This window comes from Buteo buteo, chromosome 14 (assembly GCF_964188355.1).
Source record: "Buteo buteo chromosome 14, bButBut1.hap1.1, whole genome shotgun sequence".
NCBI classification, from domain to species: Eukaryota; Metazoa; Chordata; class Aves; order Accipitriformes; family Accipitridae; genus Buteo; species Buteo buteo.
Genome location: NC_134184.1, coordinates 32145079 through 32157709, shown reverse-complemented (window position 1 = coordinate 32157709; position 12631 = coordinate 32145079). Strand labels below are relative to the sequence as shown.

At 41.0% G+C, this 12631-nt stretch overlaps 1 protein-coding gene across 1 annotated transcript; it reads left to right on the top strand.

The window, feature by feature from the left end:
- Window positions 1–1725: 1725 nt before the first annotated feature.
- Window positions 1726–12268, top strand: SPRYD7 (SPRY domain containing 7). The gene is made up of 5 exons (XM_075046263.1): window positions 1726–1871; window positions 3145–3261; window positions 6301–6467; window positions 8115–8217; window positions 11046–12268. The coding sequence occupies exons 1-5, from the start codon at window positions 1766–1768 to the stop codon at window positions 11141–11143; spliced, it is 591 nt and encodes a 196-aa protein (XP_074902364.1). The 5' UTR covers window positions 1726–1765; the 3' UTR covers window positions 11144–12268.
- Window positions 12269–12631: the final 363 nt, after the last annotated feature.

Below are 12631 nucleotides of genomic sequence, written 5' to 3'. Positions count from 1 at the left end.
CTCCATACAAAATAAATAAACATCAGTTTCCACCTAATATTTACTTCTTAGATGTTCAAGAGTAATCCCATTTGGCGTATTTTAAGGAAGTGAGCTCTTGACCCCAAATGTTTATGGGCTGTAACAGTAAGTCAAATAAAAGAAAGGAAGCATATTTAAAAACTGCTCTTAAAATCAGATTGGTTTTAGGGACAATTTTGAGAGAGACAGTGTTTCACCTCATGTTTCAAGTAAAGGGGTAAGCGTGACTGATACAGCCCATCCAGACCAATAAGATAATTCTTGCTGTGAAGATTTCTTTTAACAAGGGGTTTTGAATATCTGCTTAGCCCCCTACCCTCCCAGGACAGATAACGTTGTACCACATGGGTTATGTTAGTTCCATCATATTATATACTGTAATAAAATGTTAAGGGAGCTTTCTAGGTGAAATGCCACAAAATAAGGCACCAGCTGAAAATCATGAGAAACAACAATTTCATTCCGAATTGGTTTGGAGATATATAAGCCTTTAAATATAAGTATTTAAATTATCTGCTGTCTGCAAAACATTCTAGATCAGTGGTTCATGGCACAGTATTGGATATTTTTCTGTAGGTAAATAAGAATGTGAAGTAAGTACAGGTGGGCTTCTATAGCAATGTTATCACTATTTACTATATATGTTGGAGCCCAGTTCGTGGCCCCCGTTCTGGATGCTGCGTGCTGTAGGGACAGCTCTAGGGCTTGTGTAACCCAAAGGCCACAAGTCAAGCTACAGCTTTTTAAATTACGTGGCATTCTGCCTCTATGAAAGGGACACAAAGCTGGTCCCAAAGTGTGCTTTGCAAAAAGATGGTAAGTGCAATGATAGCACGCAGGCTTTTTGCTGTAGCGGTCTTTACAGTTGAGTTCAGCTGGTCCTGAGTAAATGAGGAGAAACACTCTACAAAAGCTTTTGAACAGGTGAGAAAGTACTCTAGAAGCAAGCAGGACTCAAAAAGTTCAGAGTTAAGACTCACTAGCTGGGCAGAAGATGAGGAGAAAGAGCGACCCACGGGGAGCAAATGCCACGGAGGCCTGCGGAGAGACCCTGGGCGGGAGCAAACCTTTCGCTTCACGGGCTCCTGTCCCTTTGGCTTTTCCAAGAAATAATTAAAAAAAAAAAAGGGGGGGGGGGGGTAGAGAAGAGATAAATGGGGTTCTTATTACTTGGAGCCAGGAAGAACTGACCAGTAAATTTCCACAAAGGAGTCCCTTCCCACATGGCCCAGCACTGTGAAGTTTGTCGACATGATACCTACCATCTGCTCAGCATGATCAGTGTCCCCTTTTATATATATGTAAGAAGTATATATATAAAAATTGTCCCTTATATGTGTGTGTATATATGTATAAATTGCCCTTTGGGTGGCTGCACGCTGCCGCCTCAAGCCAGCGCCGCCTTCAGACGCAGCTCCTCAGCTGTGGAGGGGAAGGACCAGGTTTCCGGCTGCGCTCGTTTTACTTTAAATTTTGCACTTCCCGAGGAAAGACGGTGTTTTAAACGGGTAGGGCTTGTTTCTGTTTTATTAGACCGCCCTCGATTTCACAAGAACCCCGGGCCCAGCTGCGCCCCTCAGCCCGCCGCCCGCCATGTCCCGCCGCTTCCCGCCATGTCGCGACGGGGCGGCGCCTACCTCCCGCCCGCCAGGGGGCGCTGTTTCCCGCCCCCGCCGCTCCATCCCTGCTCCTGCCGCTCTGGCCCCTCCTTGCGTCTGCGCGGCGCGGCGGGGTCCCGCCAGTCATGGCCGCCTCCGTCTTCTGCTGCTTCTCCTGGTGCAGGGATGGCGGCGCCGGCCATATCCCGTTGAAGGAGATGCCGGCGGTGCATCTCGACACGCAGCGTATGGGTAAGGGGTGGGTGGGAGGAGCGGGCAGGCCTCCTGAAGGGCCGGGGGTTGTCTTCCCGGCGGGAAGGCCGCAGGCCCGGGGCTCGGCGGGGGGTGTCCACCCGTGAGGGGGACGGGTGGCCGGGGTTGTCCGTCTGTCGGCGGGAAGCTTGAACGGGGAGCCGGTGGGGGTTGTCGGCTGGTTTTAATGCGGTGTAACCGTAACGGACCGAGGGGGAATGCGCGCCCGCCTTTACAGTTTATCCTCTGAGGGAAGGGCGCTGGGAAAGGGGCTTTTTTGGCTACTTCTTTAGAAGGATTTGGCAGTTTTCAGGGAAAAAAAGAAAAAAATCTCAGCCGAAGCTCATCAGCAGAATGAGTAGGTGGGGGTGTGCCACCGTCTGGGGGGGCTGAAGATCTTGGTCAGGTTAGGCAAGGGATGGTGGTTCAGAGCTGAGGGGGTGAGTTACGGCAGTGAAGACGCAGAAGGATCCAAGCCATATGGCGTCTCGTCCATCCTGCTCGTTGAGCGTCATCCTTAGGATGAGCTAGCCACAAAACCATGCCAGGGCTTTACTGAGGAGAGAAGTGATCTGGGGCAGCTGCAGCAGAGCCGGGGAAAGAGCTAGGAGGAAAGCAGTGTGGCCGATCCAAGGTCCAGTGCTCAAGCGCAATTATTAGCCCGGTTTTATTCCGTTGTGTCAGTGGACTTTGCCTGTCTCTCGTGTTCTTGACCATGACAACAGTGCCTAAAGATGAAGTCTCCACTGGAGAAGGAAAAGGTAGCAGAGAACTTTTTCTCTCTGTCTTGGTGGGCGTGTTTCTAATAAAAGGATTTTTTCAGAGAATAATTAAACACTTTGCAATTCCATCAAACATTTCTACCCGATGTGCCTTCCCTTCTCTTAGCAGAATTTTTTTCTCCACTGTATAGAGACAGGGTACAGGGCTTTGGTCTCATAGTGAACCCTTTCTGACTAAATTGTAAGTTATGCTTCTGATGTGGCTGAGCAACGTTTGTAATTGGCGTGGTGTCATAAAACGCGAGAGGTGAAATTAGAGCAGCATATAGATTTTAAGTAAATAAACCCTAGTTGAAAGGTGAACTAGCCTGTAAACGGCCTTCCTTTTCTTACTTCAAAGCGTGACCTGTCATCATAATTCTCACAGACTAATGAAGCTCTTACTTGGGGCAGAAAGAAAAAAAACTGTTCTGAATGTTCAAGGCTTTTAACGGCTGCTTCCAGACCTCTAAAACTGTTTTGAAGTTTTGCGGGTTTTTTTCTTCTTGCAGGAACAGATGTTGTCATTGTTAAAAATGGCAGAAGAATATGTGGCACAGGAGGCTGCTTAGCCAATGCACCTTTGCATCAGAACAAGAGCTATTTTGAGTTTAAAATCCAGTCCACAGGTTAGTCAGCAAAAATGTACACCTTTAAACTTGGAAGGTATGTCAGATTGCCCGCTGGTGGTCACATCTCAAATACCGAGCACGTGCGTCTTTCTAATTGCATCCTTGAACTTGTGAATATTGGAAAGTTTTATAAGTTGTGTAAAAGGAAATTTCTTTCTTTTTTTTTTTTTTTTTATTGTGGCTCTGAAATACTAAAAAGAGTGGTAAGTATATTACTAAAGGAGTGGAAATACTGAAACACCATATTGTTTTGTATGCTGTTGTATGCATGTTTCTCAGTTAGCATATTTTAGAAATGTTTTTGGTAAATAAATGCTTATGACCACATAAAACACTGTAGCTATGAAGTATTTTTATTTTTTAAATAGTGCCGTTTATCCAGCAATATTTGTAGCTATTTGTCTACTTCCATTTGCTTTTAACACACACTGTGTTTGCCCAAGCAAGGGTAACACTCCTTGTGCTACACTTTGCTCTTCAAATCAAACGTGCAGCACTTATTCTCACACTGCCTTGTCAAGAGGAGCCTTTCAGCACCCTGTTTCTTTATTTGTTTTGCACTGATCTAATGCAAGGCAGTGGAAACTGAATGAAATTTGGAAGCATTATGCTTTTACTAATGTGGTCAGCTTCACTTGTACAGAGTGCACTTCAGGCTTGCCTGTATTCTAACATTAATAATCAGCCTGTATTTTTAAAAACAACAGACACTGTGAAAATGAAGCTGTTCTTTCCCTAAGTGTGTAGGGGGAGGGAAGAAGAAAGGAAGTGTTAGTCCAGAGACAGGCCTTATGATACCAGCTGGAGCTTGAACCCGGCGCTTTTTGGGTAAGGGTTGTTTGTGTTCAGCTGGATTGGAGTGCAGGCAGCATGAACACAAATCTGTCCAAAACACCTTGCAGTCAAACCAGTTGTTTAGTTTTAAAGTACATGTAAACCCTAGATCAGTCTTAACTTGGCAATTTTAGTATCCTTTCTGCTGGGGGAAGAATCCTCTGCAGCTGTTGTTCATATATGGTCATTATTCACACAGATACGGTATCCATGTTCTTATACTTAAGAAACACAGGAAATAAACTTTCCTGGTCCCTCTGAGCTGTGTCTCGATCTGTTCCTGTGCCCCAAGGCAGGAGAATTGTAGATCACTTAAAACTTTTGATTCCTAGAAGTGTCCCTGCACAATCTATTAGGGGTCATCTATGGGGTCACCCTGACTAGTGGAAAGTTTTCTGAATCTGAATCTTGTTCACACTCTTGTCCTTTTCATGCTGGGCATGTAAGTATTAGAATACATTGTTCAGCAGTTCTGTCTTTTGAAATTAATTTTCCTATATTTTTGCCTTATTTTAGTCTTCTGTAGATTAAAGAGTACCAGGTTGGGTTTTTTTCATTGTCTCCTTAGAGGTGATAGTTTTACACTTCTAATTGGTTTTGTTTCTTCTAGAATCTCTCTAATTGACCTAATTTGTCTTGGGGTATGATGCTTAAAATGGATGCACTGCTCCAGCTGCAGCAGCAGTAGACGTCCTTCATCTGCTGTACATACAGTATGTGTCCTTTGTACACGCCATACATCCAGAAGTTTTTCACAATAGGGCACAGACTCACGCTCCGCGTGTAGTCCGTGGTAATGCCCAAATTATATTCTATGAACTGGTTGCCAAGCCACTGTTGTATTTGTGCCACTTACTATTCCTACTTACCTGCTGTTCTTTGTAACTCAGAAAAAGCAAATGCATTTTCCCTATTTCAGACCTTTTAACCAATTTGTCAGGATCATTTAAAACTTGAGGGGCCTCTGAAGAGCTTGCAGTCCTGTCAGGTTGGTATTGGCAGCACATTTAATAAGCACATTGTCATGTTATCCAAGTCATTGATGTGAAATACGGAACAGTATCTGACCTTGTGCATGCAATGCAAAACCTCAAACCCCACAAGTTATCTTTCTGGATTTGACAGGGTGCTACTGATGAGTAGTCCTGGACAGTTTTCTAACCAGTTGTGCATTCATATTGCTGTAACTGTCTAGACCATGTTTTCGTAATTTGACTATCTCAATGCTGTTTCAAAAACATTACCAAATCAAGCTCTATTGTATTTACAGTCTCCTCTTTTTCCCTAAGACTCGTCTAACCCACTGAAAAAGGAAATCGTGTTGTTCACAAATCCATGCTAGTTGGATTTATTTTTTACATCCTCTTACAGTCTCAGAGTTTGTTTTCAATATTTTTCTGGGAATAAAAGTTAAGCTAAGTGGTTACAATTCTCTGGATCCTTCTTTTTCAGGATAAATGCTGTTTATCTTCAGTCTCTTGTGACTGTTTGTACTGGGTCTGGCCAGGATGGAGTTAATTGTCTTCATAGCAGCTCCTATGGTGCTGTGTTTTAGATTTGTGACCAAAACAATACTGATAACACACTAATGTTTTAGCTGTTGCTGAGCAGTGTTGGCATGGTATCAAGGCCTTCTCTGTTTCTCACTCTACTCCTCCAGTGAATAAGATTGGGGGTGCACAAGAGGTTGGGAGGGGACGCAAGCAGGCGTATGACCTGAACTAACCAAAGAGATATTCCATGCCACATAATGTGACACTCGGCAGCAAAAGGGAGAGGAGGGGATTGAGGGACGTTAGCCATCTTTTGCTTGGGAATTGGCTGGGCAGCGGTCTACCTGTGGGAGGTGGTGAGCGATTGCCATTGCATCACTTTGTTTTGTTTTGTTTTCTTTCTTTCTTCCACTTCTCCTTTGCTTATTAAACAATTTTTATCTTTACCCGCAAGTTTTCTTGGTTTTACTCTTTCTGTCCTCTTCCTGCATCACACTGGGGCCTGTCGGGCAACTGATTGAGTGGCTGGATGGTGCTTAGCTGCCTACCAGGGCTAACCCACAGTAGTCCTGGTATTTCCAAGAGATATTTACTGGTAGTACTGCCATAGCACTAGTTAAAAACACATTCTTCATGCTGTCCTGCTTCAGTTGGATAGTTTTCAAAATAATGATTCTTTTTTTCTTACCACGTTAATGTCACATTTTAGGGATTTGGGGTATTGGAGTTGCAACCCAGAAAGCAAACTTGAATCAAATTCCACTTGGTCGAGATGTCCATAGCCTGGTGATGAGAAATGATGGAGCTCTCTACTATAACAACGAGGAGAAAAACAGACTACCAGCAAACAACCTTCCTCAGGAGGGCGATGTGGTGGTGAGTTTCTTAAGGCTTCTTTAATTCCCCAGGTGTTCCAAGATCCCTCTTATTTACAGCGCTATGGTCAGACTGACTGTTTCAGTCAAATTTTTCAGCTTGCATCTCTCAGTTTGGAAAGTGCTGATACAAACTCCCATTGTGTTTGAATGGATCAGCAGCCTGGATATCACTGGACTTTATTCTCAGCATTGATGTGTTTCTGAATGAGGGACAGGATTTGCTAGTGTTTGAAAAGGAGCCTCTAATGCTCTGCTGCAGTTTGGTTGCAGTATCTACCTGACGGATAACTCCCATCACAAGGATCTTCTTGTTTGAGATGGGACCTTCCTGAACAAATAATGTGCTGAAATGCATTACATAGCTGTGTACCGTGCCCAGCTGAACTCAGGATCCTGTAGCTAATTGGTTAATGATTAGAAAGACAAAACTGAGCAGAGACAGGTCCTGGGAGTTAAATTAATTGTATTTTTAGCCAAACTTTTGTAGGGAAGAAGGGATAATAAGTGGGGACGGGGTAATGCTAACTGGGAAAATGATTAAGGATGAGAGCAAATAGAGAATCTTAAGATTATTTTTTTTGTCCCTTACTATTACAGGTTTCTCATAACATCTTTAAGTGACTTGGAACAAAGGGTTGTGTTTTATTGCTGTCATTTTCTCAATGTCTTGTTAGAGATTTATTTTCAAAAATACATGGGAGCAGTGGAATGAAATTTAGACCATTTATCACCACTACTTTTTCTTGCTGGGTAACCTTGCCTCTATATAACAATGATTAGAAATTTCATCTGTAGAAGCCCCAAACTGCTAAGGTTAATGCCTCCATCCTTTACTCTCAGATACTATATTATTCTTCTCATTCCGTTCTGAAATTGTTTTTTTGGAGGGTTGGAGACTGTTTCAGGGTTTTGTCAACCTATGTAGTCTGAACAGCTTCAGCTAAACACGAAAAAGTGGCTGATGTGTTACTGCTAACTCCCCAGTTCTCATAAATTTCAATTTCTTTTCTTCTGTCACGAAAACAGATTTCTGAAGTACTGAATGACAATGCAAATTGTCACACTCAGCCATACCAAAACGGAGAAAAATCATTTAGCTAACAAATAAGTAATTTATTACCTTGTTAGTGTTTGCTTTCTGCTCTGTGGTCAGCATATTTATAGTGTTGTGTATGAAACCACGGTCTGTTGCTGCTGGCAGAGTAAATAAGCTGAGAGAGGTTTCCATATGGAAGTATGGACAGATAAACTTAATTCATAGCATCACTCTTTATTAAAGTTATTTCCATGAGAAGAAGACTGCAAACTGCTTAATATTCACAATCATTGAAAATTTTATTTTTCTTTAACATGGTGAAGAATAATTTGGAAATTTGTTTTGTAAACTTAGTAAGATGCAGTGTGCAGTACTGTGGTGCATCCAAATTGAATGAGCATTAAGGAATCCTGAGTATTTGAAAATACAAATGTTAATGGTCATTTATTAACTTCTAGTCCTTTGCAGGAATATTTCAAGTGAGGTTTTCTAGGATGGTGCGGTTTGCATAATGGTGTTAAAATTTGCCTGTGGCTGATAAAGCTAAATTAAGTAGCAATCATATGTGCATAAACTTGTTGATTTTTATTATTTTTCTGTACTTTGTAGGGCATTACATACGACCATGTAGAATTAAATGTATATTTAAATGGGAAGAACATGCATTGTCCAGCTTCAGGAATCCGAGGGACTGTCTATCCAGTGGTCTATGGTAAGTCAGAGGTTTTCAAACTGTTTCACAGTATGGACAATATTTTTGTACCAAGTCTGTCTTGTGAGCTATGCATGCTTCTTCTCACTTAAATGGAACACACATCAATCACTTATTTTTGGCAACTACAACAATAAATTGCATGTAAATACAAACCTAGGAAAATACGAAAGTGTATTTTCACCTCATTTTTAATGCTGCTCAAGAGCTAGGAAAAAAAGCACCACTTACTGGCTACTGACAGTGTCCACATCCAACAAGCTGGGGAGTTACTGCACTCGGTCTAAAAATCGCCAGGTAAAAAACAACTGTGAAGCAGATGAAAAAAAGAAAAACAACAAATTTGAACTAATGTAGTAGACTTGTGGGATAATCTGATTTATCTCTGAAGCTTAGTATTTATGCCTGGTAATTTCACATACTTCATAAATCCATTCATTGTTAAATATGAATAGGTACTGAATTTCTGTTTGTATTTTCTTATGGAAGTAACAACTTTAATGTATTACTAGTACAGCTGCTTACTGTATAATGGTACAGCTCTTTGCTGCTATACCAAATTGATGCTCAATTTTGAAACTCATCAATTGATGAGTGAATTGTGGTAGCTGTTTCACCAGCAACCATCAATACAACCCAGCAGTCTTGAACAAGAAACAAGTACCATATCCAGTTAATCCCTGCATAGGCAGCTTAAGAAAGACTTTATGAATTATGGAAGCTGGAGTTTGGCCAAGACATGTGTTAACAGTTTACTCTTCCAGAACTTGGCGGTGGTTTTATAGTTCCCAAGTAGTCAGAATTCTGTTTTAACATCTCATCTGAAAGGCAGCACTTCCTCTAGCTCAGTGCAGAATCAGCGCTATACTCTGGGTTGGCTTGTTACTTACAGCAAATGATAACTGCTCGTCAGATTCCCCATATTACACCTACAGCCATCTCCAGTTTATCTTTATTCCTGTGTGAGCTTTATCGAAGTAGTAGCCTCTTTGAAAATGACTTTGCTCTTGAGATACCATTAGCTATGTGACGTGGATAATTTTTTTCATTTCATGGTTGGTTCCTAATAAACTGTTGGCATGTTCCCATTTATATCTTGATACACTGGTAATATTGAATTTTATGAACAGGAAGAAAATACTCTAGATGTGTCATAGAGCCTTTGAAGTCTGTAAATGTAGCTGACAAACATCTTTCCAAGCTATTAAGAGTGGAAATTGTTTTATATGGTCATTTTGTGATGGGTTCTTAAGCCACATGATGGCGCTGCTAAAATGCTGTGGCAGACATTAGGTGCCCTGCAGCACTGCGGGATCTCCTTGTGCAAAAAGCTTCATGAGCAGCAGGAGAGGAGTTGCGGTGTGATAGTTGATTGTTGCGTCTTCCCTATATTTTGGAAATGGTGTTACAAAGCATGAAGAATGCAGGTTGCCTTCAGAAAACGTTTGGTGGCATGTTAGCCTACTGTAAATCAACTTTTTCTCTGACTGAAGAAGGTCCGTGCCTGGGGAGTGCAGTGACCTTTTATTGCCAGGCTCTTATTATCTTCCACAAGTGGGCATAATTTCATTGTAATTATCATGTCTCCTACATATAGCTGTAACAAATGAAGTCTGAAAATTGCTTTTGTGTGGTTTTACTTGGTATAAACTTTAACTATACATGTCCTTAATTTAATGTGAACTTCTAGTCATGTGAAAGGATTTGACCGTAAAGAAGAGAGTTTCTTAAGCATTTACCCTATCCATAATTCAGACTAGAACTATAGATACCTTTTTAAATCTTTTTAAGAGAAACAGGATAGAGCAGGCAAACACAGTGTCAGGCTTGAAAATGTAAAACAGAGAAATGGACTTAAAGATTGTTCCCTACAGCAGCTGTACCTCAGGTACTTTTGTGGAATTGAGATGCAAACACTGCATAAGTACTACAGAACTGTACAAATATACTAATAGGAGTTTTAACTGAGCCTAGGAGGGAAAAATTCCTACCTTGGCTCTGAGATATCTAAACTCCAAACCAAAATATGGAGTTGAAGCTTTTTGGGTTTGATCTAGTGTTGCTAGTGTACCAGGTTCGTCTAGGAAGAAGTTGTCTTTGAAAGAGATCTTGCTTTTCTGACTGGTTGGGTATTTCAGTTTGCTAACGCAATACATGAAAGCTTTGCTCTGAAAATCCTCATCAGTTTCTTTTTTATATTCTACATTGAAGGTAGTAACAAAGGGTCCAAAACTGGGAAAGGTATTGTAAAAAACCATTAAATTCCAACTTCAAGAAGCAGTCAGAGAAGCTCTCTTTGGATCATGTGCTAAAACAGATGGTCTGACACCAACCATTGCAGACATCTGAAACCTTGTAAACCTCCAGAAAAATCATTGCGGACAGCTGACACTCCAGCAGAATTAGGAAGTGGACAGAAAAATACACAGCTGAGGAGGTGACAGCCCTGCAATATATATCTGGTAGTGTCCTTAATCTGTAGATTTCTGGAGAAATAGAGTAGAAAATTTGGAGGGAACTGCCTGAGGCCCTGCTAACACTCCCAGTGAAATTGGAGGTAGCATTCTCATTGACTTCACCAGGGACCATTACCAACTAAAGCAAACAGCAGAAAAGAGAGATGATTTGCTCTCCTTGGATGCATGTGTAGGGCTTTGGCAAGTCTGTTGAAGAGATTTCTTTTAATTGTGTTGTATATATGTAGTGGATGTATTGGAGAATATTCTTCATGATTTGAGCATAGTATATAATCTAGTAAGATGGTGTAATAGAGGATCAAACTGTAAGCGTTCCTTCTCTAATTCTGTCTGTTTGGTTCTCTTCTGCAGTTGATGACAGTGCCATTCTGGATTGTCAGTTCAGTGAATTTTATCATACACCTCCACCAGGGTTTGAAAAGATCCTCTTTGAGCAGCAAATCTTCTGAATGTCTTCATACCGAAAATGTGCACCCTGCACTGTTACAAAAGCTTTGTCATCTTAAAGAAAGCTTCACTTTACTTTTAGGAAACATATCTGTATTTTTAGTAAGTACTTGTGGCTGTTGTCTGCAGAGTTAATATGTTAACTGCAATGCCAGGTAACTGTTGCAAATACGAGATTCCTGGCAATGTTTTGTGGTTGAAAATGAATGTTTTGGGACAGGGTTTTTCTCTGATTTGTACTTGATGCGTAAGGAGACTAAGGGACTTTATTGTCATCAGTATTACATTCAGTATTTTGAATAAACTGGAGCCCTATAAAGCCAATAGTTCTTATGCATATGATAGCTATGGAGATGGATAGTTCTGATAATTTTGTTCCCCAACTTTTTTCACACAGAAGCTATGTACTTTGTTTAAAGGAAGCACTGTGTTTCTAGTCTGTTATTTGGAGTTGTGGTGTCCCAGTTGTGCACAATGACTAATAACACAATGGCATAACTAGCAGCTAGATACTTTTTTTTTTTTCTTTGCAAGGTATAATTTAATCCATTCCCTCAGTCTTAGACCGGCAAATATAACTTTATCTAATTCTTCTAGCTTTTCATTTGCTTTTATTGTGACAAATAATAGGACAATTTCTAGTAATACTTTTTTGTTGAACCCTAAAAAGTAAACCTGAACGCTACCTGTGTTTTTGAGGACCACCATGCTGTGTTACTCTGGTAGGAGAGTAAGTACAGATCAAGCCAGGTGAAGGGTGTGAGATGTTATGGTGAAGCCTTACATCTAAACTGTAAATTAGATTATTCTTTTATGGAATAGCGTATTTAATTTCTTTGTGAATCATTTATAAATGATTAATGGCTAAGACATTGTTCTAAAATGTGATGCCCTTGAATATAAATTGTGAAATGCTTTTTTCCTCTATTGTCATATTTAATATACTTCCTAGAATAATTTTTATTGTAAAGAAAATCTTCATACTGGATGTCTGTTTTTTTGGTTTTGGCTCTTCCTGGGTTAATGCATTTGCATAAATGAATGATTTTATTTAAATATTTTTAGAAATGACATGATTCTGAAATTTTCAAATACAAACGGCTTTCTCAAAGCCTTTCACCTTATGATTTTCTGCATCTGTCTTTTCATTCTGAGTGGCCCGTGTTTTCCTTCCCTTTAGCCTGGCTGTCACATGACAGCGTTGGGTAGAACTTTTCAACCTGAAAGGAATGATGCCCTTGTCAGCATTCTGGTATAAAGCTAGGGAGATTAGAGTGCAGTTTTATCATCTCCCCTTGAAATCTGCTCTGCTTTGCTGTGGGCAGATCCGTAATGTAAGTTAAACAAAACATTTGTATGTTTCGTTTCAGTTTCCCCAGCAGATGTTTTGAGCAGTTTCCCCAGTAGACATGGGAGCAGCTGTCCCTGCTAGGGCAGAGGCTTCTGCGGTGAGCTGACCCTGGCTGGACGCTGGTGCCCCCCAAAGCCAC

Bases quoted from the DNA above. Each gene is read 5' to 3' on its own strand.
- SPRYD7 (XM_075046263.1), top strand. From the start codon at position 1,766: ATGGCCGCCTCCGTCTTCTGCTGCTTCTCCTGGTGCAGGGATGGCGGC. The intron at 3,262-6,300 runs GTTAGTCAGCAA...GTCACATTTTAG, and splicing joins GTTTAAAATCCAGTCCACAG to GGATTTGGGGTATTGGAGTT. The intron at 6,468-8,114 runs GTGAGTTTCTTA...TGTACTTTGTAG, and splicing joins CTCAGGAGGGCGATGTGGTG to GGCATTACATACGACCATGT.